Source organism: Carcharodon carcharias, chromosome 2, assembly GCF_017639515.1.
Source record: "Carcharodon carcharias isolate sCarCar2 chromosome 2, sCarCar2.pri, whole genome shotgun sequence".
Classification (NCBI taxonomy): Eukaryota; Metazoa; Chordata; class Chondrichthyes; order Lamniformes; family Lamnidae; genus Carcharodon; species Carcharodon carcharias.
Genome location: NC_054468.1, coordinates 13,557,723 through 13,584,581, shown reverse-complemented (window position 1 = coordinate 13,584,581; position 26,859 = coordinate 13,557,723). Strand labels below are relative to the sequence as shown.

The window sequence follows — 26,859 nt, the reverse complement described above, 5'->3', positions numbered from 1 at the left end:
GCGTAGTGAAATGAAATTATACTGATCACTGTCCTGCAGTCCCTGCTTGGAATATGCATGTGCATAGCTGCTGAGCAAGGGCTGGATCAGGCCTAGCCATGATATCTTACACATGTCTGAAAACGCTGCAAACACATTTCTTTGGCTCCCACATAAATGTTGGTCATTTGGGCAGGATACTGGCAAGTGGTTCACACCAGTGAGAGTCAGTGGTTTCACAAGAGATGGGGTAACCCGGGAAGAAATAAAAATATTCTGATTATTTCTCTACATAAGATGTGTGTGATGGAAACATGAAATACGCTACAAGTCAGTAATTTACTAAAATATTAACAAGTGAGTCAGGTTTGCCTAATTCATTCAATTCTTCCCCCATAAATCACACTGGGTGTGGTCTATTTCAGAATGTGGTGCAGTTTCCTTGAGCACCTCCTCCACTTCTTCAAGACATTGACCTACTCCCACACATGGGAAGATCCAGAACACATTTTCAGTTTTGTTCCAAATCATTCACATACTTCACTTATCAAGACCTCAATTTTATGTTGTCACATTTCCTTTGGAAACACCATCTGCCTCATCACAATGGTATCAATACAGGAATGAGGCTCAGGCCCCAGGGTTGATGCACACTGCCATCCCATGGATTGAGAGATAAAAGCTTCCTCCCTTTATTGCATACCATTGCTAAAATTCTACAATTTCAAATATTGGTTAATAAAAAGAAACAACAGCACAGTTAATCTGAATCAAGCTACGCATGAAAGAAGGTACAATATTGCCCAAATGTTTCTCAACAGAATTGTTGAACAAGCACAACTCTAGAACTCTGAAAACAGTTAAATATAATTCAATCTATATTTATCAACAATGTCCAGCACATGGTCATCTTGTTCATTGTGATTTTCTTATTCTGCAAACTAGCTTTGTAAACTTGAATATTTAAATAGGCGACACTTCACCCAGCTAAACTGACTTTAAATTCTCCAAAGTTTTATCCAACAAACCCACTGTTTCTTAATTGGGGTATGTAACACATTTACATCGCAACCTCAAGTAGAAAGAAAAAGCTTTTACAGACGTTAATAACAGTGGAATCCAACCCCTGTAGCAGCTTGAAAGTTATGAACAGTGACTCAATCTTATGACAGTGGACACAATGCCTGGACAGACAACTGTCAGGATACCATTTGCATCACTAAGCTGGTGGCTGTCTTTGCAACACAGTCCCCAGAACCACCATGGAAAAAAACACTTCTTCACCTGAGTCTTGATGCCTCCAGAGGCTGCAAGCTGAACAGATTTCAGCCTAGGCTGAATAGTGCATTCTTGCCTCAAGAGTTAAAATCTGGTGGATTCAAGCCTCAGTCCAAAGACTTGAGGCAGATGCTCCTGTGCAATACTGAGGGAGTAACTACACTGGCAGAAGTGCTCCGTTCCAGATGAGAAGTCAAACAAAGGTCTTATCTGCCTCTGAGGCAAGGGTAAAAATATTCCATGGCACTATATGAAGAACAGCATGGGAATTCTACTAGTATTCTGCCCAATATTCACTCCTCAACCAATGTAAGTCAAGCAGATTAACTGGTCATGTATCTTGATGTTTATGGGAGCTTACTATGTGTTATTTGACTGCTGTGTTTTCTTGCACTTCAACAGAATCTAGCTTCAAAACTATTTCAATGCTGTAAAGCACAGTGGGTATCCTGAGGGTGTGAAATATGCAATATAATTGCAAGTTCTTTCTTCTTCCTAGGTGCAGCATAAGATACCAGCCAGATACAACTCATACCAGAGGAGGACTCTAGATTCTAGAAGAAATGATTAACTAGAAAACAATTCTCATAGCAAACAAACTATCCAAAATTTTGACTTTAAACATTAGGGTTTCAAACAATGCTTAGGTGAGTTACAGGAATTTCCCTCATTCAAAGCTATTATGTTTCCATTATCGCCAACAGCCACAATATCTTCATGAATTCAATGGAATTCTTTTATCACATTATAAGCTTTTACATCATTTAGAAATTTACAACATTTCCTGTTCATTTTTATCCTGGGTTATGTTTTTCCTCATTTAAAGTACCACAGCAAAGATTAAACAATTTCAAATTTAGCTAAAGCATAAATTGCTTCATCAGTTCAATGGAAACATTAGCTTGCAAGCTTTAGTAAAGTATACCATTTATGCTTCAGACCTAATGTGTAACATTTCTTCTTTCCACAACACTCACTATGTATTCTCTCTTCATTCTAGTATTTTGTTTCAGCCTTTCTGCCCTCCCTCTTCCTTGAAAACAATAAAGAAGGCAATTAAGAGAGCAAACATGCACGAAAGAAAAGCAAACAAGGGGCCACTCTCCTTTAAAGTGCTTTACTCCCCTTTACTTGTTATTCATCAGCTATTTGTCCCAGGCTAAAGCAATAATGTGCTTCTATGCCATTGAGTGATCATCTACAGGACATGACTTGTTTAGTTATTCCGCTGATTTCTCCTGCCGCTCTAAGGCAGGGCACCTGTTTCCACGCAGCGCTTGCTCACAACAGCAAGGCTGAGATTAGGATCGAGAGGGGTGCGCATATGTGTAAATCAACAGATGAACTCCGTGGCAAAGTATTCTGATCTGCTGTTAAAAGCCACCTCAGCTGCTAACTGCAATGCAACAATAAATATATTCCACTGTGACAGAATATTTAGTCCTATCGCTATCATGCTTCAGTTTTTTATTTGCACGAGCAAAACATTTCACAAAGTTGCAAACGTAAAGCATGACTTTGATAGTTAAGCTTCTAGTTTAGTGGTAAAAATGAAAAACATGAAAGGCTTGATTTGAAAGAGGCAAGCTAGGGTCACACAACACCATTCATACATTCCTTCCTGCCCCACTCTCTCTGAAAGGCCTCTTATGTCAGACATACAAAGCAAGCAAATGAATGATGGAAATTTTGTCATAAAACCACTGTACCTTCTTCATCAATCCACTTCATTGTGAAGAGTTGCTCGTTATCAAAGCAGCACATGTCACGAACCTCAGTGCAAAGATTTTCATACGTGATGGAGGGATCGAAATGTGTGATCATGATGTCCCTGAGCAAAGAAATGAGTAAAAGACCAATGAGAAATAATCAATACCACCAAACAAATTTTGCTTCACACAAATGCTAAGAAATTGCGAAGTAAATCCTAACTGATTCCAGAACAGAGGTTCCTTCTTCCAGGAATCATACCAGTGTTATTTCCGTTCAAGATACTTCTCAAGAAGAAAAACATAACTGCCCTTTGCCAAGGAGCTCAAGCTTCTCAATGAATGTGGAAAAACTCCATAAGAAACTGGGGAACAGCAGCAGCTGAAAGAAGGTTCCATATGAAAAAGCACATTTCATTTTTCCAGCAAATTCTGTTTTTATTTCTCGTTTCTGCTAAACTGTTATAAAAAGCAACAATAATTATCAAGATACAAGAGTACATGAGGATATTCTTCAGCTGCTGTTTTTCAAATATCACCCCACCATACCCCAAAGAATGGTTAGTTTAAAGGCAGAAGTTGCTGCCAACTTAGTGCACGCACAGCTACACTGTTTTACGTTGTTACGTCAATGAGAGCAAGAGTAGGTGGCAACCAGCAGCAAAGGTGGCACTGATCAAATCGTCATGGCTGTGTTTTAGGCAGCTGTTATTTTTATTCACTTTGTCTTTTCTTCATTTTTGGATTATTTTTATTTCATTATTGTAAGATGCTGCAACGTGTTTTTAGTCTTTCAGTTGTCATCCTTGTTTAATCAATATTCTCCCTTTCGATTCGTTATTTATCAAAAACTATTCTAATAAAGTTAATAATAGGACAAGACTTCAAAGCAGGTGCAGTCTTTCGGGGGATTTTTTTGTTTACTTAATAAATAAGTAATTGATGGGCAGGGATATGTGACTATATTATGAGATTCGTGTTTATTGCTAATGACTTAATTATACTGGTGCTATGTGATGGAATTTCAGAGAATATTTGGGTGCTTCCATTGGTCGCTTGTACACATTCTGTAAAATAAAAAAGGACAAGAAGCAAATGCTCGAATGCTGACTTAAAAACAAAATGCTGGAACAATACATCAAGTCAGTACGCGCCCAAACAGAACAAACACAAGATATTATGTAATGTACATATCCGAAGTGTCATAACCCACTTATCACTATAGATTCTGGCTGGTCCAGCATTTTCTGCTTTTATTTCATGCTCCCTTGTATATTCTCAAATACATGGGTGTTAAAAATTGACAGCAACTGCAGAAGATGCATTGTTTATTACCTGAGGTAATGCTGTGTATAATTTTGAGTGCGCTATTTTCAAAAAGTGAATGAGTGACTCTATAATATTGTACTAATGATTGCTTATTTATGAAGCATCATGGAGCTGCAGAAGGCCAGACATTGCTGAAGTGTTGGCCTATCAAACATGCAATTAAAACTCACACTTATATAATGCATTAAGTCTGTGACTTCATGATGGCTTTGCACTACATTGTAGCACATTTGATGTCTTTTACTTAACGTTTTACAATGCAAAATAAATTTAAAATAGTTCCTCTTCACAATGTAAACAAAAGACAGCATCAGGTGTGGCACTATTCACTTTTTACACCATTTACATGAAATTTGTATTCAATTTATCCCAGACTATTTTTAAAAAGAGCTGAAAAGAAGAAATAACAATGATTATAAATCTTAAGCCAAAAGAGAAAATGCTGGAAGCACATGAGTCATTCAGGATCTGCAGGGAAAAAAAAATCATAAATTGACATCACAGCCTATCCGTTTTAGGTGTTAAAATATTCTCTCTCAAAATTTCCAAAATGTTTACATTAAGCTGCAGCACGGAGAACTGGGATTGTATAGTTGAAAATATGTTGCCAAGGCTGAAGAGCAAAGAGATGTGCGTGGTATAATGACGCCTGTCCCATGGTATTGGCAGGCTAGGTGCAGAGGAGTGGCATCAGTGAATTTCTGCGCATGCGCGAACCAGAGCACAGGCCCAGAAGGCTATTGGTGGGCATCTTGCATTGGCCGGAGACATAATTGTGTTGGTTGCCAATGCTATGCATGCGCAGTTCTAGATTTACTCCCGTTACGTCGTTGCGAGTGACAGAGTAGGCCGCAGCCAGGACCAAAGATGGCACTGCTCAAATCATTTCTGCTGTGTTTTAGGTGGTGGAGTCCTTTTATCCTTGGTAACATTAAATAATCAACATCCACTAGAAGCAGAATTGTCCAAACAGTGGAAGTTAACACAACAGCTCTAAATCCATTAGACAGAGAAAATACCTAAACTTAACAATATGAATACGTATTCAACCAAAACCAATTTGTAGAGGAAGCGCTATGTGGGAGGAAGTTGTCTGAGGTGGAGATCTGTCCAGACTGTTCTTAGATTGTCTTCAAGCGGGAGGAGTGCCCTGCATAAAATGTCAATTCTAGGCTGCATTTGGCCATTGGCTTTGCTTGCAGGACCCATTCATGTGCGTGCCATATGTTATCCTTTGAATTACACCTTTTGTTCTTTCCTGTTAGACCTTTCTTAATGTCATGCAGGTAAAGCAGCTGCGTGGAGCAGGGTTTCAATTAACCCTAACAACCGTTTAAAAGACAAACAGAAATTTTATTTTACATCAAGCTCCTCAATAGAGCCATTAATGCCATATAGTTCACTGTCTCTCTGAGGAGGACCATAGGAGGGCACACTGATATCACTGCACGTGTGGTGCTGTAATCGACTCATGCACAGAGTGGTACCGACAGGCTGGGCGCAGCGGAGTGATGTAATTGGATTTTTACACATGCGTGATCCAGTGCGCATGTGCAGATGGATATCGGTGGCCATCTTGTGTTGGCAAGAACAGTGTAGCTTAAATATCAAAATTCCCACAAGACATAAAAACCCAACATATCTAATAGAAGTGCATTACCAGGTGCACTGGGTTGAGATTCTCTAGTATAGAATCTCATTCCTTCAGTTTTATTTGTTGCTGGATATTTTAAAAATGCTAGATTAAATTTTTTTAAGAAATCTTTCCTTTATGTCTTTTTCTCCTCTCTTTTTCCGATCTTTCTTTTGAAGGGTTCTCAAAATTCCCACATTTTTCATATCATCAACAAGGATATGACTTTTGGACTTTTACCTGAAACCAAGACAATGAGAGGAGACAGAATACGCATTCTTCCCTTGAAAACAATCAACACGAAACTAAAGCCCATCAAAATAAATAATCACTACTAACTACGGGGGCAGGAAGACCACAATCAATGCAATTATGCGAACCCATCAATACTCCACACATACAATGGCTTTCAGTTCAAAACTAGTTACAGGGGCAGGAAGACAATGATAAACATCATGCAAGCCCATTAAAAACAACGAGACAACAATCACCTGGGGAAGCCCACCAAAATCAAACAAAGAACTAACCTTGATTTGGAGTGAGATAAGAAATTTGAAAAAAAAAAACAGTATACCTGGGCCAGGAGATCTGAAGTGAGTAGGTTTTGGGTTTTGGGCAGGGACACAGAAGGGTGAGCAGTTTTGAAAGCTGACACAGGGCAGTGAGCAGTTGGGAGCGGTTGAAGCTGAGTTTAAGCAGGGAGTTGAGCCAAGCAGGGAGGAGATCTGGACGTTTGCAGGCCTGCAGGCAACATCGCGGCGAGGGGCATGGGGTGGCAGGCTCAACCGAAGACAACAAGGCCGCAACCACAGCCCTCCACAAAGATCGACCACCCACAACCGCGCCCTCCACCCAACTGAAGAACCTTCGCAGATTCCACAGACCAGGACCATGTGAGGACGGCAAGCCCCAGAGGACACAAAGAGCGTACCCCAAAACTGCAACCGGCTTACCTGGATTTCGAACTGTCAAGGAACCCTGGTTGGTGAGCATGATCCCTGACCTCTCCTAGCTCAATTTAGTTAGGTTTTGGGGGTAGGGTAAGGGGGTTAGTAGAGTGATTTTCCCTCGTTATGCCGTGTGTTCCCCATTCTTAACTAAGTGTACTTTGTAAGTCTGTATAATATCAGTGTAATCTTAATGTTAGAAGTTCATTTGTGACTTCAATAATCTCATTTTTTTCTTGCACCAAAACCAGTTGCCTGCTGCACTTTGTCACAACCCCCAAATAAATCCAAGGTCTAGAACCCAGGGAGTGGGAGCAATTTGAACCGCTCAGAAGTCAGAGGTGAAGCTGGCACACACACCACCACCCCCTACACTTTCCATCTCTATTTCTTTCGGTACCTGCCTTAACATTCTTCGATTTGAATTTATACTTTTTTCTTAATCATACGCTGTTAATTTCACAATCCTTCAATCTGACTGGTTAAGGAGACATCCACAACATAAAAGCAGAATGCTGCAGATTTTGGAAATTTGAAATAAAAATACAAAATGCTGAAAATACTCAGCAGGTCTAGCAGCCTCTGTGGAGAGACAAAGAGAGTTAACATGTCAGGTCTATGACCTTTCTTCTCTCTCTACTGATGCTGCCAGACCTACTGGATATTTCCAGCATTTTCTGTTCTTATATTATATAGTTTATAATGAGACACCCAATTGTTTGCTCTGTTCTTTCAGGTCCCAGATGTCTGTTTGTCCTCACTGCAATGTTAATCAGTTCACACTTCCAGCAACTTTCAGCAGAAATTATCGCTGAGACTAAACGAACAAGGGCAAGTATAACTAACAGCAGATGCATTTGTTGCCCTGCTACTGCAAATTATAAGCCATCAAGTTTGATGAATTCATTTCAATGTAATCACCATCGCCACTTAGGCCATTAGAGAATAGTACTGGAGGGCCCCAAAATCAGTCTTCTATTCAATTGTTCAGCTGGTTGCCCAAGGATAACACTTCTACTGACAGGTTCCAGGAACTTAATTTAATACTTAACTGAAGATTTCAATTAAATGTTTTGACAATGAGGTATGTTCTGACTTTCCCTAACTAATAATACCATATATTGAGCTTGCCCACCAAGCAAAAATTGCAACCAGCAATATGGCTAGGGATCACACGCAGTTTGGGAGACAACCCTTCTAACACCAATGTATACACTTAAACTGTTTAGGTGCAAAATAAGTCAAATTATACCCAACCTGGGCATTCTGTCCATAGATATAGAGTGACCCAATCACACATGTTCTTACATTGGGACCACTGTTCCTAATTGCAAACCTATAAAATAACCTGCTGCATCATTCTGGGACAGGTCCCAGTATCTTGAACATGAATCTGACATTGGCCATTCCTATCTCCACTATGCTAGAACCTATATCTAACATCAAGAAAATCAGCTTCCCCCCTTTCCCTTTTATAACTGCCCAAGGCAATGTCACTGTTTTGCAATTCCCAAAACAATTCGTAAAATTTGGAACTCACGTAAAGAAAAAGGGATTTGGCTTACTCGGTGTTATAAACCAGTGGCCCTATTCAGGGTATCTTGCAAAACTGAAAGGTAAATTTGACCCACAATTCAAATCCAAGCAGAATATACTTCTACAGAAAACTCAGTACAGGTCCTTGCATACCGCGTAACTGACATTCTGCAGAATGTTTGTTGCTTTGCCCTAGCTTCACCTTTTACTGCAAGTAAAGTCTTTTTGTAATTAGCATCTAAATACACATCTAAAAGACACAACTCTGCACTAGGGATATTTACACGTTATTTGTTCATGTCACTGAACATCAGCTGTAGCAAAATGCTGCAACAATACAGATGGACTAGTCAAACTAGGGAGTTGATAAAACTTACTCAGAACTGCTGTGTGTGGGTAGGCTAGATTTCAAATAAGCAGTTGGAGAATTCTAGTGGTTGCATAATGCATATTGGATCAAACTTTCTAATTACAGGCAAGCAATACAAAATTAGTGTGGGTGGGAGGGAGGGACAAAAGGACGGACCAATCAAATAAAGGACAGACTTAATGTTGCATTGATTTGAGCTGGGCCCTGCATTCAACACCCAACACCTCCACTTCTCCCCCCACCTTAAACTAACTTATATTTCACCCCTCTCCTATTTTTACTTAGTTCTATTGAAGGGTCATGAGGACTCGAAACGTCATCTTTGTTCTTCTCCGCCGATGCTGCCAGACCTGCTGAGTTTTTCCAGGTATTTCTGTTTTTGTTTTGGATTTCCAGCATTCACAGTTTTTTGTTTTTATTTCAGTGAAACTGACCCTCCTGGGGGAAGTGCCTACCTGAGGCTGCTGAAGCCTGGACATGACAGTGATGAGTAAAGTCATCTTAGATTTGGCCTTTTTGCGTAATTGTCTTAACAGAGTAACATTATTACACTTGTATCGCACTGCATATTATATTGCTGTATTTTACTGTGTGGTACCTGATTGGTGTTATTGATAAGTTATAACGACAATTACAGATTTTCAGGCGGCATGGTGAAATTATCATTTCAAAATTAATTGCTAACACTATTGTGGCGTTTTTGTTGATTCCAGAAAGTTGTGTAAATGATGCATTCATTTCATTGGCTAATGGAAAAGAGAAGTGCTTTACATGCAAATAAAAATGTCAAAAATAAAACATGATAACTATGCATGTTTTAAACAGGAGTGGGTATCTGACAATTAAATGTTGAGAGTTCCTAAAAATCAATGTTAAAATTTGGATCATGAAAAAATGACACACCAACACTTCAGTGCCTATTCTGCAGAAAAGTAAAACATGTACATTTTACTCAGAGGAACAATTGGAATTAATATTAACCCTGTCTACAAATTTTAAGAAGTCAGAAGCATTATTCACTCGAAACTTACAACACCCAATCTACACCTGACTCATCCGTCAGATGTGTACTGTGGTGAATCAGTGCTGAGTGATTCAAGCTCCTTACTTTGGAATGTTGTGAATGTTGTGCAATTGTATGTCTCTGGGTCTGCTGGAAACGAGTGAAAACTGGGCGAGTGCCATCAGTTGCCAGATTGAATGCAAATCTGACTGGCAGGACTCCTCACTTAGTCTTATAAAATTAGTTCAGGAGATCAGAACTCAATACTTTGCTAGCGGGGGTCACAACACTAAATGCAATCTCACAGATTGACCACAAAGATGACTGACATAGGAAATGAAGATATCACATTGTTGCATTTGGGAGTGCCCTTGGAAAAGTTGAAGCAACATTCTTCTAGGCAGGTTTCAGGGCGCTGATCATTCAACAGGTGACAGTGGGGACCTGAAATAAGAAAGCACCCCATTCTCCAGTTATAACATCTTAACCTCTTATCCTACAACTGCAATTTGTTATTACTGTGCAGTTAACAAACATCCAATCTAAATAAGAAAAAGACTATATATAATATTCTGTAAACTGAATAAACCACAAGTTAGAGAAGTCTTTAATACTGTAGCCAGCACCTCTGCTTATCAAGATACCAGAGGAAAAGATAAGTCCCACCAGCACCTCTGCAGGAAACAACATCCAGTTTCAACAGCAAAAATAGGCTGCTGCCACAATGGAATTAATGTTTCATACAAATCTATTATTTCTTTATTTACTCTTAAGTTATGCCCCTACAAATATTGCTGCCCTTTGCCTACATTTTCATGGAAATATGTATTTAAACCTCTCAGTAATGCTGGAAGTACAAAGAAGTCACGTCGGATTCTGGAATTGCACAGCAGATTGATCAGCATTGGAAAGAGAGAGTCGAGACAGTCATTGATTGAAACCAGAAAATGTGCAACAGGCCAGTGATCATCTGAAATAACTAGAGTCAGCAGTTACAACTTCAAAAGAAAAGCTGCCTATATGATCAGCCCAATTACAACACTAAACTCCATAATGGGCAGTCTAATGGCACATGTTTCAAATACAAGGATATGTGAACATTAAACTGCTAAAATATCCCATTGCGTTTTCAGGTTGAATATAGACAGCTCGTTTAAAATGGGCTCACTGTCTTTCAGAGAAAAATCACACTGAAACCAGCCTCACTTCTCCATCACAAAACCTCCGCACTTAGATTATTTTTTTCAGGTACAGTTTGTAATTCAACTAAAATAGAGGAAAATGCAATGCAAACCAAATAATTCAAAAGCACAGGTTTGGAAACATCAACATATGTGGAGCCAATACCAACAGTATCATTAATTGTGATGTAGTCACATCAGTTTTTTACTATTTATAACAATTTCTATTGCCTTTAGTCTACCTCAGTTGCGATTTCTTTTGAGTGATGAACCCATGTATCATAATTAACAGAAGAGGAACATACTGGGAATTCTGCTGTTGTGCAACTAATCAACAAAGGAGCTTTGTAGGTTAAACAAGCTTTAGAGGAAGCAAAAGCATTTAACTGGATGACAAAACAATAAGTTATGTCATAAATTATATCAAATCAATCTTTTCCACCCAATATTAAATTTGAAAAATGTTGTCATAAATAATCATTGTACAACAAAATAACAAAAACATGCAAGTCAAAGGTAAATACTTTACATATCAGGCAAAATCAACCATGGCACATGGGAATGAGAAGTTCAGGAGTTCCACAGCATTCCCAAAATTTTCTATGTAGTCCAGGCATCTCCCTGGTCCTCTCTTTTCTCAGTGATTTCACCAAGCTGCCTTCACTGTATGCCCACAAGAGTTAAATGCAACACAAAACACACACAAACAAAAAGACTAAGCACATATTTTATTAAGCAGGAAAGAAGCTGTTTATCTAGCTGAGGCAAGTACAACTCATTAACTGCTAAATGCCACTTCAACAATGTGTAAAAAATCAGAGGTTAATGATATCCATTTACATCCTTGGGAGCATACCCATGTTGTTTCAGGAATCTTAAATTAGCTGGTTTCTTTCAAAAAGGGTCAAACTCATTCTTTTAAAAAAAATTTATTCTGCCTTTCCTCTCACTGTTCTCGGGTTCCATGCATGTGGCTGATTTCCCACATTCCTAGAATTTAATTTACATAGCATCTTTTCCGAATTAAATTTTTGATGAAGTAACAGAGAAGGTTGATGAAGAGGATGCAATGAAAGTTGTCTATATGGACTTAAAAAAAAGCAATTGACAAAGTACTGTCTAAAAGACTGGTTAACAATATTGTGGCTTATGGAATAGGAGGGTCAGTGTTCTGTTATTATGATTTGATTTCTGGATTCATTAGCTTCTTACTCTAGAAGAGATCTAGCTGGGGGCAATAATCTTTGTTCAAAAAATATTTATTTTCATGCTGACTATTTACAAAGGTTAGTCAAGGCTAAGACATTGACACAGGACTAAGACATAGACATAAGATTAAGACTTAGGGCCTCTGAGATGCTACTCAGCCATCTGCTCTCAGGGAGTGACATCAGTATAGCTCCTTTTGCACATGCTCAATATGCTCTTACTAGAAAATTTTAAAATTGCATAAGGACAGAAAACAGTGAGTCATATTAAATGGTTATTTTTCAGACTGAAGGGTGTTATATAGTGGTGTTCCTCAAGGGTCAATGCAAGGATTACTGCTTTTTTGATTTATATAAATGACTTGGATATTGAAATAAAGAGTAAAATTTCAAAACTTGCTGATACCAAACTTGAAAAAGATGACAAACAGTGGGGATGATACTAAACAACAGCAATAGGACATAGATATGCTAGCAGAATGGACAGAGAAGTGGCAGACAGAATTTAATACAGAGAAGTGTGAGGTGATGTATTTTCACAGAATGGATAGAAGGAAGCTATACAGACTTAATGGGAGAAGGGGACCAAATAGATTACTCCATGGAGAGCTATCAAAGACTCGATGAGCTAAATGGCCTCCTTCTGTGCTGTAAATGAGATTCCTTGATGTCACACAGGCTTTACAACGTAACAGGCAAGCAGCACAAAGGAAGGTCCCAAACAGCAAATGAATGGATTATCAAATATTCAAGTTCTCTGGTCATTTTAATTGAGGGAGAAATGTTTGCCAGGATACTGGAAGAACTCCCCACTCGATTTTGGACACCACCATGAGCTCTTTTAACATCCACCTGAGCAGGCATTCTATCAGTACGGCACTGAAGTGTCAGTCTAGATTATGAACTCAAGTTCACAACAGGACTTCAATCAATAATAAAAACAAAAAAACTGCGGATGCTGGAAATCCAAAACAAAAACAGAATTACCTGGAAAAACTCAGCAGGTCTGGCAGCATCGGCGGAGAAGAAAAGAGTTGACGTTTCGAGTCCTCATGACCCTTCGACAGAACTTGAGTTTGAGTCCAGGAAAGAGCTGAAATATAAGCTGGTTTAAGGTGTGTGTGTGGGGGGCGGAGAGATAGAGAGACAGAGAGGTGGAGGGGGTTGGTGTGGTTGTAGCGACAAACAAGCAGTGATAGAAGCAGATCATCAAAAGATGTCAACAACAATAGTACAATAGAACACATAGGTGTTAAAGTTAAAGTTGGTGATATTATCTAAACGAATGTGCTAATTAAGAATGGATGGTAGGGCACTCAAGGTATAGCTCTAGTGGGTTTTTTTTTTTATTTTATATAATGGAAATAGGTGGGAAAAGGAAAATCTTTATAATTTATTGGGAAAAAAAAGAAGGGGGAAACAGAAAGGGGGTGGGGATGGGGGAGGGGACTCACGACCTAAAGTTATTGAATTCAACAACTTTAGGTCGTGAGTCCCCTCCCCCATCCCCACCCCCTTTCTGTTTCCCCCTTCTTTTTTTTCCCAATAAATTATAAAGATTTTCCTTTTCCCACCTATTTCCATTAAATAAAATAAAAAAAAAACCCACTAGAGCTATACCTTGAGTGCCCTACCATCCATTCTTAATTAGCACATTCGTTTAGATAATATCACCAACTTTAACTTTAACACCTATGTGTTCTATTGTACTATTGTTGTTGACATCTTTTGATGATCTGCTTCTATCACTGCTTGTTTGTCGCTACAACCACACCAACCCCCTCCACCTCTCTGTCTCTCTATCTCTCCGCCCCCCACACACACACCTTAAACCAGCTTATATTTCAGCTCTTTCCTGGACTCAAACTCAAGTTCTGTCGAAGGGTCATGAGGACTCGAAACGTCAACTCTTTTCTTCTCCGCCGATGCTGCCAGACCTGCTGAGTTTTTCCAGGTAATTCTGTTTTTGTTTAGGACTTCAATCAAGACTGTAAAACAGCTCAGGGGCTTTCTTCTCAACAATCCTGAACAACTCAATATGTTATTTAGCGGATGAAGCATCAAACTAAAGTTGCATCTACACATTCATCGTTTATAGTCTACCACTATTCACGGAGAAACAGGGAGCAATCCGTAGTTAAGACCAGAATTCCTCCTTTAGTAAATACCAACAAAAAGATTAACTATGAATCATAATTGTGAATGTAGTATTTATAGGAACAGGAGTAGTCCATTTAGCCCCCAAAGCCTATTCTGCCACTCAAATGAGACCATGGCTGACCTGCTACATAATTCCCTATTATCTCAATACCTTTGGCCAATATAAATTAATAATTACCTTTCATAAGTAGAAGTAATTTTACTCCCTAAAGGTCTGGCTCTAATGCTTAGAATATGCCCTGTCCATAGGCTCCCCATCCAGCAGAAATAGTTTCTTCCAAACTACCATATCAGCTCTCATTATTGTGAAAACTTCAATCAAATATTGTCTCATCCTTATAAATTCCAGGGAATACAATCCTAGTTTCTTTAATCTCTCCTTGTAGCCCAGGTATCACTCTAGTAAATCCACGCTGCACTCCCTTCCAAGGTCAATATATAATTCCTAAGGTGTAGTGCCCAGAATCACAGTTTCTATCTTTCCATCTTTTAGGTCCATAGTGGATGACCTAACATTTGCCTACATTGAAATCCAATTTGCACAGTTTTGCTCATTCACTTAATTACTCAATATCTCTGTAATTTCACGATTCCACGGACACTGCTTACAATACTACCTATCCTTATGTTTTCCTCAAATTTAGATATATAGCTTTCTATCTAAGTCATTAATGAATAGAGTAAATAGTTGAGGCCCCAACATAGATCCTTGCAGGATAAGTATAGCCACATCCTGCTGATTACATTACCTGTCCATCAGCCCCACTGTTTCCTAACATTCAGCCAATTACCTAACCAGGTCAATAGTTTGCCTTCAAATCCATGAGCTTCAACTTTGGTTAACAGTCTCTTATGAGAGACTTCTATCAAATGCCTTCTGGAAGTCCATATAAATCATATCCATAGGCATTCCCCTGACCACTACTTTCGTCACCTCTTCAAAATTTTCAATCAGATTTACTAGGCATGACCTGCCTTTTTATAAATGCTCTCTGACCAGCTATAAGTTTTCAAGATGTTTGGTCACTCTATGCTTAATTATAGGCTCCAGCAATTTCCCAGCACCAGATGTTAGATTACATGCTCTATAATTCCCTGGTTTCCCTCTCCCACCTTTCTTAAATATGGAGTGACATGCATAATTTTCCAATCTAAAGAGACAGTTGCTAAAATTGAGAAAACTTTGGAAGGTTGTACTTAAAGCCACTACAAAATTCTTACCTGCTTCTGTTAAAACCATGGGTAGAAACCATCTGATCCTGGGGAGTTGTCATTCTTTAACGCTATTAATTTCTTTCATATTCTTTCAAATTTCTCACCAATAGCCAATGAAAAACTCTATAAATATACTTAACAATTTACCATCTATATTAATGAGTTAGATGAAGGACTGACTGCATTGTAGCCAAATTTGCTGACAGTGTGAAGACAGGTCGAAAAGTAAGTCATGAGGAGGATACAAAGAGTCTACAAAGGTATATAGGTGAGTGGGCAAAAAAATTGGAGTATGTGGGAAAATGTGAGGTTGTCCACTTTGGCAGGAAGAATATTATTTAAATTACGAGAGACTGCAAAATGTTGCAAGAAAGAGAGTTCTGAGTATACTTGCACATGAATCACAAAAGCCAGCATGCAGGTACAGCAAGTATATTAGGAAGACAAACAGAATGTTGGCCTTTATTACAAAGGAGATGGAATATAAAAGCCTGGAAGTCTTGCTACAACTGTACATGGCATTGATGAGACCATGCCTCTAGTGCTGTGTACAGTTTTAATCTGCTTACTTAAGGTGAGACATAATTGTATTTGAAGATCATAATAGGTTCATTGGTCTGATTCCAGAGTTGGAGGGGTTGTCTTATGAGGAATTTGAGTAGGTTGAGCTAAAATTCCCAAAGTTTTCCACCACTTGGGGATTTTCCTTGTCTCCTGGGTCTGTTGTAGACAAACTGATAGACATTGATTGCCATGACAGGTAAACAGCTCCATTATTTTACCATGTGGCTATAAGAATAGTAGAAGGCGAACGAGAGGGACCCTTTACTTCAGCCTCGCATGTTGTTGTGTTAAGGAAGTATCATTTTACATAACGTAAGAAATAGGAGGAGTAAGCCATTTGGCCCCTTGAGCCTGCTCCATCATTCAATAAGATCATGACTGATCTGACTATGGCCTTAATTCCACTTTCCTACCTGCTCCCCCACCCCATAACCTTGACTCCCTTGTCAATCAATTCTTTCCAAGCATGCAACACTTACGTCTCAAATTACTCATAAAACTGCACCCCAAAATATTTGCCTTTGAATGAATCAACAGCATGTTAACAGCTTGTTCCATAGATTTAGTTGCTCACTAAAATATTTCTGATTAGTTTTGAACTTATCCCCTTCAAGTGTAACAACTTAAACTTATATTGTGCCTTTAATAAAATGACACATCCCAAGGCACTTTACAGGAACATTATAAAACAAAGCATGACACTGATCCACATAGGAGATATTAGGTCCGATGACCAAAAGCTTGGTCTGAGGGGTACAGTTTAAGAAGTGTCTTAAAGGAGTTTCCTCAAGGTGGAAAAGCAGAGAAAGGGAAGGAATTCAGAAGCTTGGGACCTAGGCAACTGAAGGGTCCATTAATAGTGGAGTGACCATATTGGGAGTATAGGCTCTGTTCTCTGGTTCTACTGTTCTGGACAACGCACCTTTGACTAGATCTCTTTGTGACGTGTGCCCACCCCCATTTTTTGGAAAACTCCAGCACTCAAAAACTGGCACATGGCTCCTCCAATTTCAATGTTGTATCTCAACTAAAGAATGCAACTTTAAACATATGTCCCAGCTGATATGTCATAAGTGCTACTGAGATATTAGACGACAGGACAGCACATCCTCATAAATTATACTATAATGAAGTACAAATGAGTATATAACCAGCATAATCTCATTCTACTGCATCATATAGTTTACACCAGCTCTGGTCAAATCTCAAGCTTCAAAGCTGAGTACAATGAATGCAATCACTGAGTTTGCACAAGGCTAGAATTGAGCCCATGCATGTACTAGCTGCACTATATTTTGCTATATTATTTGTTTTTGATTTCCATTAATCTGTTTACAATACAAAAGAAACCATGAGTCTCAGCTGTGGTGGTATTTACCAACATTAGCCTGTTTTCCTCACCTCTGAAACTATAGGCATGTGAACCAGCTATATGAAGGGTTGGCCTGTCCTCTGCTACCACATACATATTTCTCTTAAGAATGTTTACTCAGATGTACAGGAGCTTTAACATTCCACTCACAGACCTAAAGCGATGTTCAAATCTTCAAGTTCCTTTTCTTTTAAAACTAGTGTAACTCTATCAAATTACAGTGAATCATAAGTTCACAACTCAACTTTCTGAAATATTAATGCAGAAAGGTATTAGCCAATGTACAGAGGGAGACCAATGCAGCCCTAAAATTTTGACTAATCCACCATTCAATTAGATTTATTTTATTAATTCATTCTTGTTCATTCCTAGTTGCCTTCAAGGTGTTGGTGAGCTGCCTACTTGATAACTGGCTGACTTGCCAGGCCAATTCAGAGGGCAGTTAAGAGTCAGCCACACTGCTGTGGCTCTGGGTTCATGTATGAACATGATCTGATAAGGATAACAGATCCTTCACTAAAGGTTAATAAATGAGATGGGTATTTTACAACAATCCCAGAGTTGCCTGGTCACTATTACTGATAATTTTTAATTCCAGATTTATTTAATTAACTGAATTTAAATTCCTCAGCTGGGATTCAAACTCATATCTCTAGGTTGTTAGTCCAAGCCTCTGGAATACTAGTCTCGTTAAAAAAAACACTTTGCTACTGTTCTTGTATTGGCAGATCAGGACTGATCTGTATATCGACTGCATTTAACTGTCTTTGCTCCATATCTCTCAATATGCTTACCTAAAAAAAATCCACCTAACTCAGTCTTGAAAATTTCAATTAACACCCAGCCCTAACAATATCAGGGAGCAAGTTCCAGATTTCTATGACTGTGTGAAAATGCCCTTTGTGATTTCATTCTGAAAGAGATTGGCTCTAATTTTAAGATTATGAACCATTGTTCTGCATTCCCCAACCAGAGGAAATCATTCATCTATATCAAACCCTATCAAATCCCTTTGCTATTTTAAATACCACGATTAGATCACCTTCAACCATATAAACACAAGGGAAATTAAGCCAGGCTTATACAACCTCTCCTCACAACATAATCCTTTATGTCATGGTGAACAAGGGTTCTGGGGGGACACAGAACCAAGGTTAAGCTACTGATCAAAATTAAGATACAGGTCAGCCATGATCTAATTGAATGGCAAAACAGGATCAAGGGGTTGAATGGCCTACTCCTGTTCCTGGTATCGTTCTATCAGTTTCCAAGGTCAGTGAATATTTCCTGAGATTCAGTACCCAAAACTGAATGCAGTACTCCAAATGGGGTACTGATAATTTTTAATTCCTGATTTATTTAATTAACTGAATTTAAATTCCTCAGCTGGGAATCAAACTCATATCTTCGGGGTTGTTAGCCCAAGCCTCTGGAATACTAGCACAATAAAAAAAAAAAAACACGCTACTGTTCTTGTTTTGGAAGATCAGGACTCATCTGTTTATCAACTGCATTTACTTGTCTTTGCTCCATATCTCTTGATACCCTGATTATTTTATTCCAGTTTTCTTGTGATAGCTTTTATTTAGCTTTTTTGATTGCTTCTTGCAGTTCTGCGCTGCTTTTTGTGATGTAAGAGTAGGCATTACAAAGTGCCTTGGATCGTATTCAGGGCATAGTTCCTTTATAAATGCATAGAATCAGTTTCAAATCATATATTTGAGGATTTCAATGTCCTGGTTAAGAAGTGGTCATTAATCAGAATTTACAGAACAAAATACTATCCAGATTCATAACCCTTTTTATGAATATACTTTTTATTTTCCCACTCATTTTCTCGTAATTCAACAAAGCATTCATGTGCAGACAGAGTTGCCAGCCTTTCATACCATCACAATCAAGCCTGAACCTGTCCTCAACTAAAATCCAACACACACACTTCAAGTAGTTACAGGTTAGCAATGCCCATTAAAAACTTTACTGATTTTCTCCTCCCTTAATAAAGGAGCATCAAGATCAACCATATCACACCTACCAAAGCCTCGCCTTTGATCGTGCAAGTCAGCAAAGACCGAAGATCAAACCTCGGGTCTTCCCTATCAGTAGTATTTTGTAACAACTAGCACAAAACATGCAATATCCTCTTGAACGTTCAAAAGTGTGCATTTTTGATAAATAGCAGTCTGTACTGATTTGCGGATACAGAGTGGTTTTGACACTCGGCTCAATTAAGTGTACAATATTGGCACCAAAGTGTTTAGCAAAGAAAAGCACAGAGTATGCTTTAATGCTGAGCAATTGTTTTTGTAATGCTCTTAAATTATCACCCAAAATGTTTCGCAGCACCACTGCCAATATTTTCACCCTAGTGTTACATGTCTCTAGACATTATCCAAGTTTGGTGTGACTAGGGTGGGACAAATCAGGATTTGTAGTGATAGTTGTTTTTCCACAGGTTAAATAGGCATACCGTAAAAATTTCACAGGACCAACAAAATTCTAATGACCATACTGCACCTGGCTTAAGATCAGAGGTCATACTGGGCCCACTCTTCAAAAAAAAAACTGAAACGTATGTTGTCCATCTTTTCCATAATATTTTATTATCTATTTCTTTCATTATAGTAAACAGATCTTGGATTTTGCACTAGTAACTTCAGAAGATTTCAGTTTGCCTGAAAACAACTTTGCTCAGAGGATACTCATCCTATCACAAAATTCAGTGAAATCCAAAGGCAGAATTTCAAGGATAAATCTGCAGCAAGCCAAATGATTTATGATTGATTTCCATTAAACAGAATGCCCAATTCAGCACAAAATGATCCCGAAAAATTCTCTGCATACCAATTATGTATCCATACTAATTTACCATTAATTTTCATCTTGGGTTTATACAAGACAATTTTACATATATGTGCTATTTAGTTTAATGAATTTTGAGAACCAAAACTTGTAACAATGCTTGCTCAAACTGTCATATCTTTAATTGTAATTAACAATTGTCTTGATTCCAGTTCTTGACAAATTATGGAGCTTATGATTCACCTGTAGATAAAATCCACACAATACCATAGGGTAAAAACCTTCACCCAATACCTTCTCCTTTGACACAACATCCAATTTTTAAAGTCTTGTCTCTGTGCAGCAATGCAAGATGTTTGCTATGTACAAAAACAGAATTACCTGGAAAAACTCAGCAGGTCTGGCAGCATCGGCGGAGAAGATTTTTTCTTCTCCGCCGATGCTGCCTGACCTGCTGAGTTTTTCCAGGTAATTCTGTTTTTGTTTTGGATTTCCAGCATCCGCAGTTTTTTTGTTTTTATCTTTATGTTTGCTATGTATGTTGTTGTATAAATGCAAGTTATCATATACAATATATATTACAATCAAATCCATTTTGTTGATAACACTCCTACTATTAGTAAACTACATGTCCTCCAATCACCATTAGTAACACCCCAGGAGATCTGCTAATACACTAAAGCAATAGGCAGATTGTCAAATCCAGGTCAGCTTTTCCTACTAACAGTTCACTGTACCTAAACATAAAATTCCAAAAAGATACTCTTTGCGCACCTTAGCACTTTAAAAAAAAAATTAAATTGCACAATTGAATCAGGGTAATCAAAGAACTAATCAGTTATCAGCAATATATGGAATGACACCACCACTCCAAACCTATAGATGGTTTTATATTTTATTACACCTTTCATGATCTAAGTACATCTCAAAATGCTTTACAGCCAATGAAGTGTTTTTGAAGTATAGTCACTGTTGCAAAGTACAGAAACCCGACAGCCAATTTGCACACAGCAAGCTCCTAAATACAGCAATAGGATAGGTGACAAGATCATCTCTTTTAGCAATGCCATTTAAGGGATGTTCACCAGGACACTGAGGAGGCTTCCAATTCTTTTCCTCAAATGTAAACTAGGTTCAGCCCAACCTGCTGAGATTATTCACAGTCCTCAGGAACACAGGGAACTAATAAAGAAATATATTATAACATTTAATTTACTGCAAATTCTTCCACAATATGGTCTTCCAGAAACCTCTGCAATCACAGTCAGCTATGATTCATGGGCACTCTCGCTTGAGTCTGCAGTTTGGCTTCAAGTCCCAAGCCAGGGGCCTGAGCGCACAATCTAGGTCAGTGATGGGCAACTTAGGCTAGTGAGTGGCCCTCCTTCATCTCAGTGGGCCGCAAGACTGAAGTCGAGCATGTGCAATACCCATGACCCCATGAATAAGATTAAATATATTTAACCCATGCCAAATATTTAATAATGAGTTACAGAAAATGCTTCACCATTCATATATGAATAAAATTGTCATCAACTTCAAATGGTTAAAAGGAAAGAAATAGTTATGCTTACCTCACATCATTCTCAGTGTGACTTCTGGTTGGACACAAGCTCTCTTAGATTAGGACTCGGGGATATGCAGATGCTTCGCAATTCAGCACTGAGGTTTCTATCCATCAGTCTGTTGCGCTTCTTGCACTTGACCTGTCTCATAGCAGAAAAGTCTGCTCGCATGCAGCGCTTTGGACACAGACGGAGAGCACGGCTCTCACAGTCAATGTTGTGTACAATCAGCACACACCTCACTTCACGAGTCCTTGCTATACGTGCATATCACTTTAGTTATACTGATAGGGAAAAAATGATACGGACGGAAACCAGTGCTATCTGGCAATCACTTATCTAAGCTGGCATCGCCAATGTAACATCAATTGCGCTGTTGGAGATACCATCTTTCAGGTGAGATGATAACCCAAGTGCCTGCCTTTCAGGTAGCTGTAAAAGATTCCTTGACCACTTGAACAAAAGCAGGGGAGTTCTGCCTTCTCTCCTGATCAATAATAATCTTGCAATCAAAATCACTGAAGTCTGATTCTCTGGTCATTATCGCTTTGGTGGACCCCTGCCCTCTCGTCCTCCCACCACCCCACCACCCAGGGCTCCCGACCCACTCCCTGTACCCAACCCGGAGCTCTCTGACCCCCAACATCCATCCATCCAAGCCCCCGTGTCGATCCCCAAAATCTAACCACACCCCGCCAAACATTCAATCCTCCAAATTCCAAACACCCGCCCCTTCCCCGGAGCTCCCATCCCACTCCCCCAACTCCCTGTCCCCACCTCCCTGTAACCTCCCCCTTCCCTGCCCACTCTCCCAACTCCCTGTAACCTCCGCCTTCCCTGCCCACTCTCCCAACTCCCTGTAACCCCCCCCTTCCCTGCCCACTCTCCCTGTAACCTCCCCCTTCCCTGCCCACTCTTCCAACTCCCTGTAACCTCCGCCTTCCCTGCCCACTCTCCCAACTCCCTGTAACCTCCCCCTTCCCTGCCCACTCTCCCAACTCCCTGTAACCTCCCCCTTCCCTGCCCACTCTCCCAACTCCCTGTAACCTCCCCCTTCCCTGCCCACTCTCCCAACTCCCTGTAACCCCCCCCCCTTCCCTGCCCACTCTCCCAACTCCCTGTAACCCCCCCCTTCCCTGCCCACTCTCCCAACTCCCTGTAACCTCCCCCTTCCCTGCCCACTCTCCCAACTCCCTGTAACCCCCCCCTTCCCTGCCCACTCTCCCAACTCCCTGTAACCCCCCCCCTTCCCTGCCCACTCTCCCAACTCCCTGCAACCCCCCCTTCCCTGCCCACTCTCCCAACTCCCTGTAACCCCCCCCTTCCCTGCCCACTCTCCCAACTCCCTGTAACCCCCCCCTTCCCTGCCCACTCTCCCAACTCCCTGTAACCACCCCCACTCCCCTAACTCGGCCCTACCGCTAACTCTTACCCTTTGTAATAGGCTTTCATCCGGACTTGATGGTGATTCTCCGCCGTGTAGGACATCATGCTGTCCCTATTCGTGGGCATCTCCCTGTCGGAAGTCCGCAGAGTGGCCGCTCTCATAGGGCCGGTCGCTGGTCTCAAACCGGTCCGCCACTGCTCCCTAACTCGCTCGCTCGCTCGAGCCCAGCCAACAGACAATTGCTGCGCGCGCAGCGCCGGACCCGCTCACTCCACCACCTATTCCAAGAGAGGGGGGAGGGGAACATCAACATAACCGAACATCATCGCAAAGCACCATTCACACAGATACCTCTGATGTTACTAAAAACAACATTAACATTTGTTATTTTCATTTGCATCGGGAGAGCGTCCCTTCAGTCTAAACTATCTGAATTTGAAGAAAGTGGTGATCGGATCACCCTGTATTGTCAATTTAGACTGGTCACATTCCAAGCCTCCCTCCCCCCCCCGCCGGCCCGCCCCCCCATTCACACGCATGCGCTTTGGGGGTCACTCGGCTTTATTGTCCAGGAGTTATGGAGAGGTTTGGTGACTCACCTGGGTTATCAGGTGTTGTATCTGATTAAAAGGTACAGAACCAAAATGCTCCCCTGTTGGCACATACACTGCTTTTGCTTGAAGGAGAGGTCGGATCCCACTTTCAAAATGTAGGTTTTATGCACATCTATTCACTTATATTTTCAAATGTAGATTCACTGTCGTGTTTTGGGATGTTTTTCAATACTAAAGATGCTATATAAATGCAAGTTATTGTTATTGTGAAACTGCTTCATGTTATGTCTTTTTGCATTTGACTATATGAATGCAATGAAATGTCCGAACAGAACAAGAAATAAGGGCATTAATTGGAAACAAAAACAAAAATACCTGGAAAAGCTCAGCAGGTCTGGCAGCATCTGTGGAGAGGAACACAGTTAACGTTTTAAGTCCGCATGATTTTTCAACAGAACTAAGGAAAAATAGAAAAGGGGTGAAATATAAGCTGGTTTGGGGGGGGGGGTGTGGTTGGGACAAGAAGAGCTGGATAGAGGGCCAGTGATAGGTGGAAATTACCAAAAGATGTCACAGACAAAAGGACAAAGAGGTGTTGAAGTTGGTGATATTGTCTAAAGGAATGTGCTAATTAAGGGTAGAAAGCAGGAAGAGCAAGGTACAGATAGCCCTAGTGGGGGTGGGGTGGGGTGAAGGAATCGAAAAAGGCTAAAAGATAGAGATAAAACAATGGATGGAAATATATGTAAAAATAATGGAAATATGTGGGAAAAAAAATCTATAAAAATTATTGGAAAAAAAGGGGGGGGGAGTGTTGGAAAGGGGGTGGGGATGGAGGAGAGGGTTCATGATCTAAAATTGTTGAACTCAATATTCAGTCCGGAAGGCTGTAAAGTGCCTAGTCGGAAGATGAGGTGCTGTTCCTCCAGTTTGCATTGAGCTTCACTGGAACAATGCAGCAAGCCAAGGACGGACATGTGGGCATGGGAGCAGGGTGGAGTGTTGAAATGGCAAGCGACAGGGAGGTCTGGGTAATGCTTGCGGACAGACCGAAGGTGTTCTGCAAAGTGGTCACCTAGTCTGCGTTTGGTCTCTCCAACGTAGAGGAAACCACATTGGGAGCAACGAATGCAGTAGACTAAGTTGAGGGAAGTGCAAGTGAAATGCTGTTTCACTTGCACTTAATCGGAGTTATGTAGACCTGTTTGGTATAGATAAAGATGTTGATTATTCATTGTAGACATGTTACACTCATTATTTGTTTTTACATACACCAAGGCCAATTGTATATCGCCTACAAGAAGATGAAGTACAGAGTACTTAAATATTATTCTTTCAACACTGCATTGTCTTATCGAAACAGAGAAAATGTACAGCACCATCGTCCCTGTGCCAACTGAAAAAGACCAATACAGCCTACAACTATTATAAAAGCAAAAAACTGCGGATGCTGGAAATCCAAAACAAAAACAAAAATACCTGGAAAAACTCAGCAAGTCTGGCAGCATCTGCGGAGAGGAACACAGTTAACGTTTTGAGTCCGAATGACCCTTCAACAGAACTAAGTAAAAATAGAAGAGAGGTGAAATATAAGCTGGTTTCAGAGGCGGTGGGACAAGTAGAGCCAGTAGTAGATGGAGATAACCAAAAGATGCCACAGACAAAAGGACCAAGAGGTGTTGAAGGTGGTGATATTATCTAAGGAATGTGTTAATTAATGGTAGAAAGCAGGACAAGCAAGGTACAGATAGCCCTAGTGGGGGTGGGGTGGGGTGAAGCGGGCTGTCCGTGGTTGGGAGACTATCAGGTTGGAAGCTGTGGAAGGAAGATCTCCAGAGGAGATGAAGTCAGTAACAGTCCTGGAAACAATGGCTTGATGTTCAGTGGTGGGGTCATGGTCTAGGGGGAGGTAGGAGGAAGTGTCTGCGAGTTGACGCTCAGCCTCTGCGAGGTAGAGGTCAGTGTGCCAGACAACAACAGCACCCCCCTTGTCAGCGGGTTTGATGACAATGTCAGGATTGGACCAGAGAGAACGGAGTGCAGAAAGTTCAGAGAGAGATAGCTTAGAGTGGGTGAGAGGAGCAGAGAAATTGAGACGACTAATGTCATGCCGACAGTTCTCAACGAAAAGATCAAGAGAAGGGAAGAATCCAGAGGGAGGAGTCCATGTGGAGGGACAATATTGGAGGCGGGTAAAAGGATCCGTTGAACGGGGAGTGGACTCCTGCCCAAAGAAGTGAGCATGGAGACGAAGGCAGCCCAACCCTGACATTCTCATCAAACCCCCTGACAAGGGTGCTGCTGTTGTTATCTGGTGCACTGACCTCTACTTCGCAGAGACTGAGCGTCAACTTGCAGACATTTCCTCCTACCTCCCCCTGGACCATGACCCCACCATTGAACCATTGTTTCCAGGACTGTTACTGACCTCATCTCCTCTGGAGATCTTCCTTCCACAGCTTCCAACCTGATAGTCTCCCAAACTTGGACGGCCCGCTTCTAACCTCCTACCCAAAATCCACAAACAGGACTGTCCTGACAGACCGATGGTGTCAGACTGTTCCTGCCCCACAGAACTCATTTCTTGCTATCTTGACTCCATTCTCTCTCCCCTTGTCCAGTCCCTTCCCACCTACATCTGTGATTCCTCTGACGCCCTACATTATATTAACAATTTCCAGTTCCCTGGCCCCAACCGCCTCTTCTTCACCGCTTCTTCCTCGAACAGAGGCCCAAACAATCACCATCCACCACTACTCTCCTCCGTCTGGCTGAACTTGTTCACACACTCAACAATTTCTCCTTAAACTCCTCTCACTTCCTCTAAATAAAAGGTGTGGCTATGGGTACCTGCATGGGCCCCAGCTATGCCTGTCTCTTTATGGGGTATGTGGAACATTCCTTGTTCCAGTCCTACTCCGGCCCCCTCCCACAATTCTTTCTCCGGTACATCGATGATTACTTTGGTGCTGCTTCATGCTCTCGTCTGGACCTGGGAAAATTTGTTAATTTTGCTTCCAATTTCCACCCCTCCATCATTTTCACATGGCCCATCTCTGACACTTCC

The 26,859-nt window shown here is 40.6% G+C and overlaps 2 protein-coding genes across 9 annotated transcripts in view; one reads left to right on the top strand and one right to left on the bottom strand.

Moving 5' to 3' along the window:
• The window catches only part of prkci (protein kinase C, iota), a 119,675-nt gene extending 96,184 nt beyond the window's left edge, over nt 1-23,491 (bottom strand). Inside the window, exons 1-2 of the mRNA XM_041213183.1 lie at nt 23,284-23,491; nt 2,967-3,088 (exon numbers count right to left, since the gene is read on the bottom strand). Coding sequence (XP_041069117.1) covers nt 2,967-3,088; nt 23,284-23,399 — 238 coding nt within the window. The 5' untranslated portion in view covers nt 23,400-23,491. The remainder of the gene's footprint in view (nt 1-2,966; nt 3,089-23,283) is intronic.
• A 305-nt stretch (nt 23,492-23,796) lies between these two features.
• The window catches only part of phc3 (polyhomeotic homolog 3 (Drosophila)), a 199,644-nt gene continuing 196,581 nt past the window's right edge, over nt 23,797-26,859 (top strand). For all 8 annotated transcript variants that reach the window (XM_041208147.1, XM_041208172.1, XM_041208163.1 and 5 more), the window contains exon 1: nt 23,797-23,947. The gene's annotated coding sequence lies outside the window, so the exon portion shown is untranslated. The remainder of the gene's footprint in view (nt 23,948-26,859) is intronic.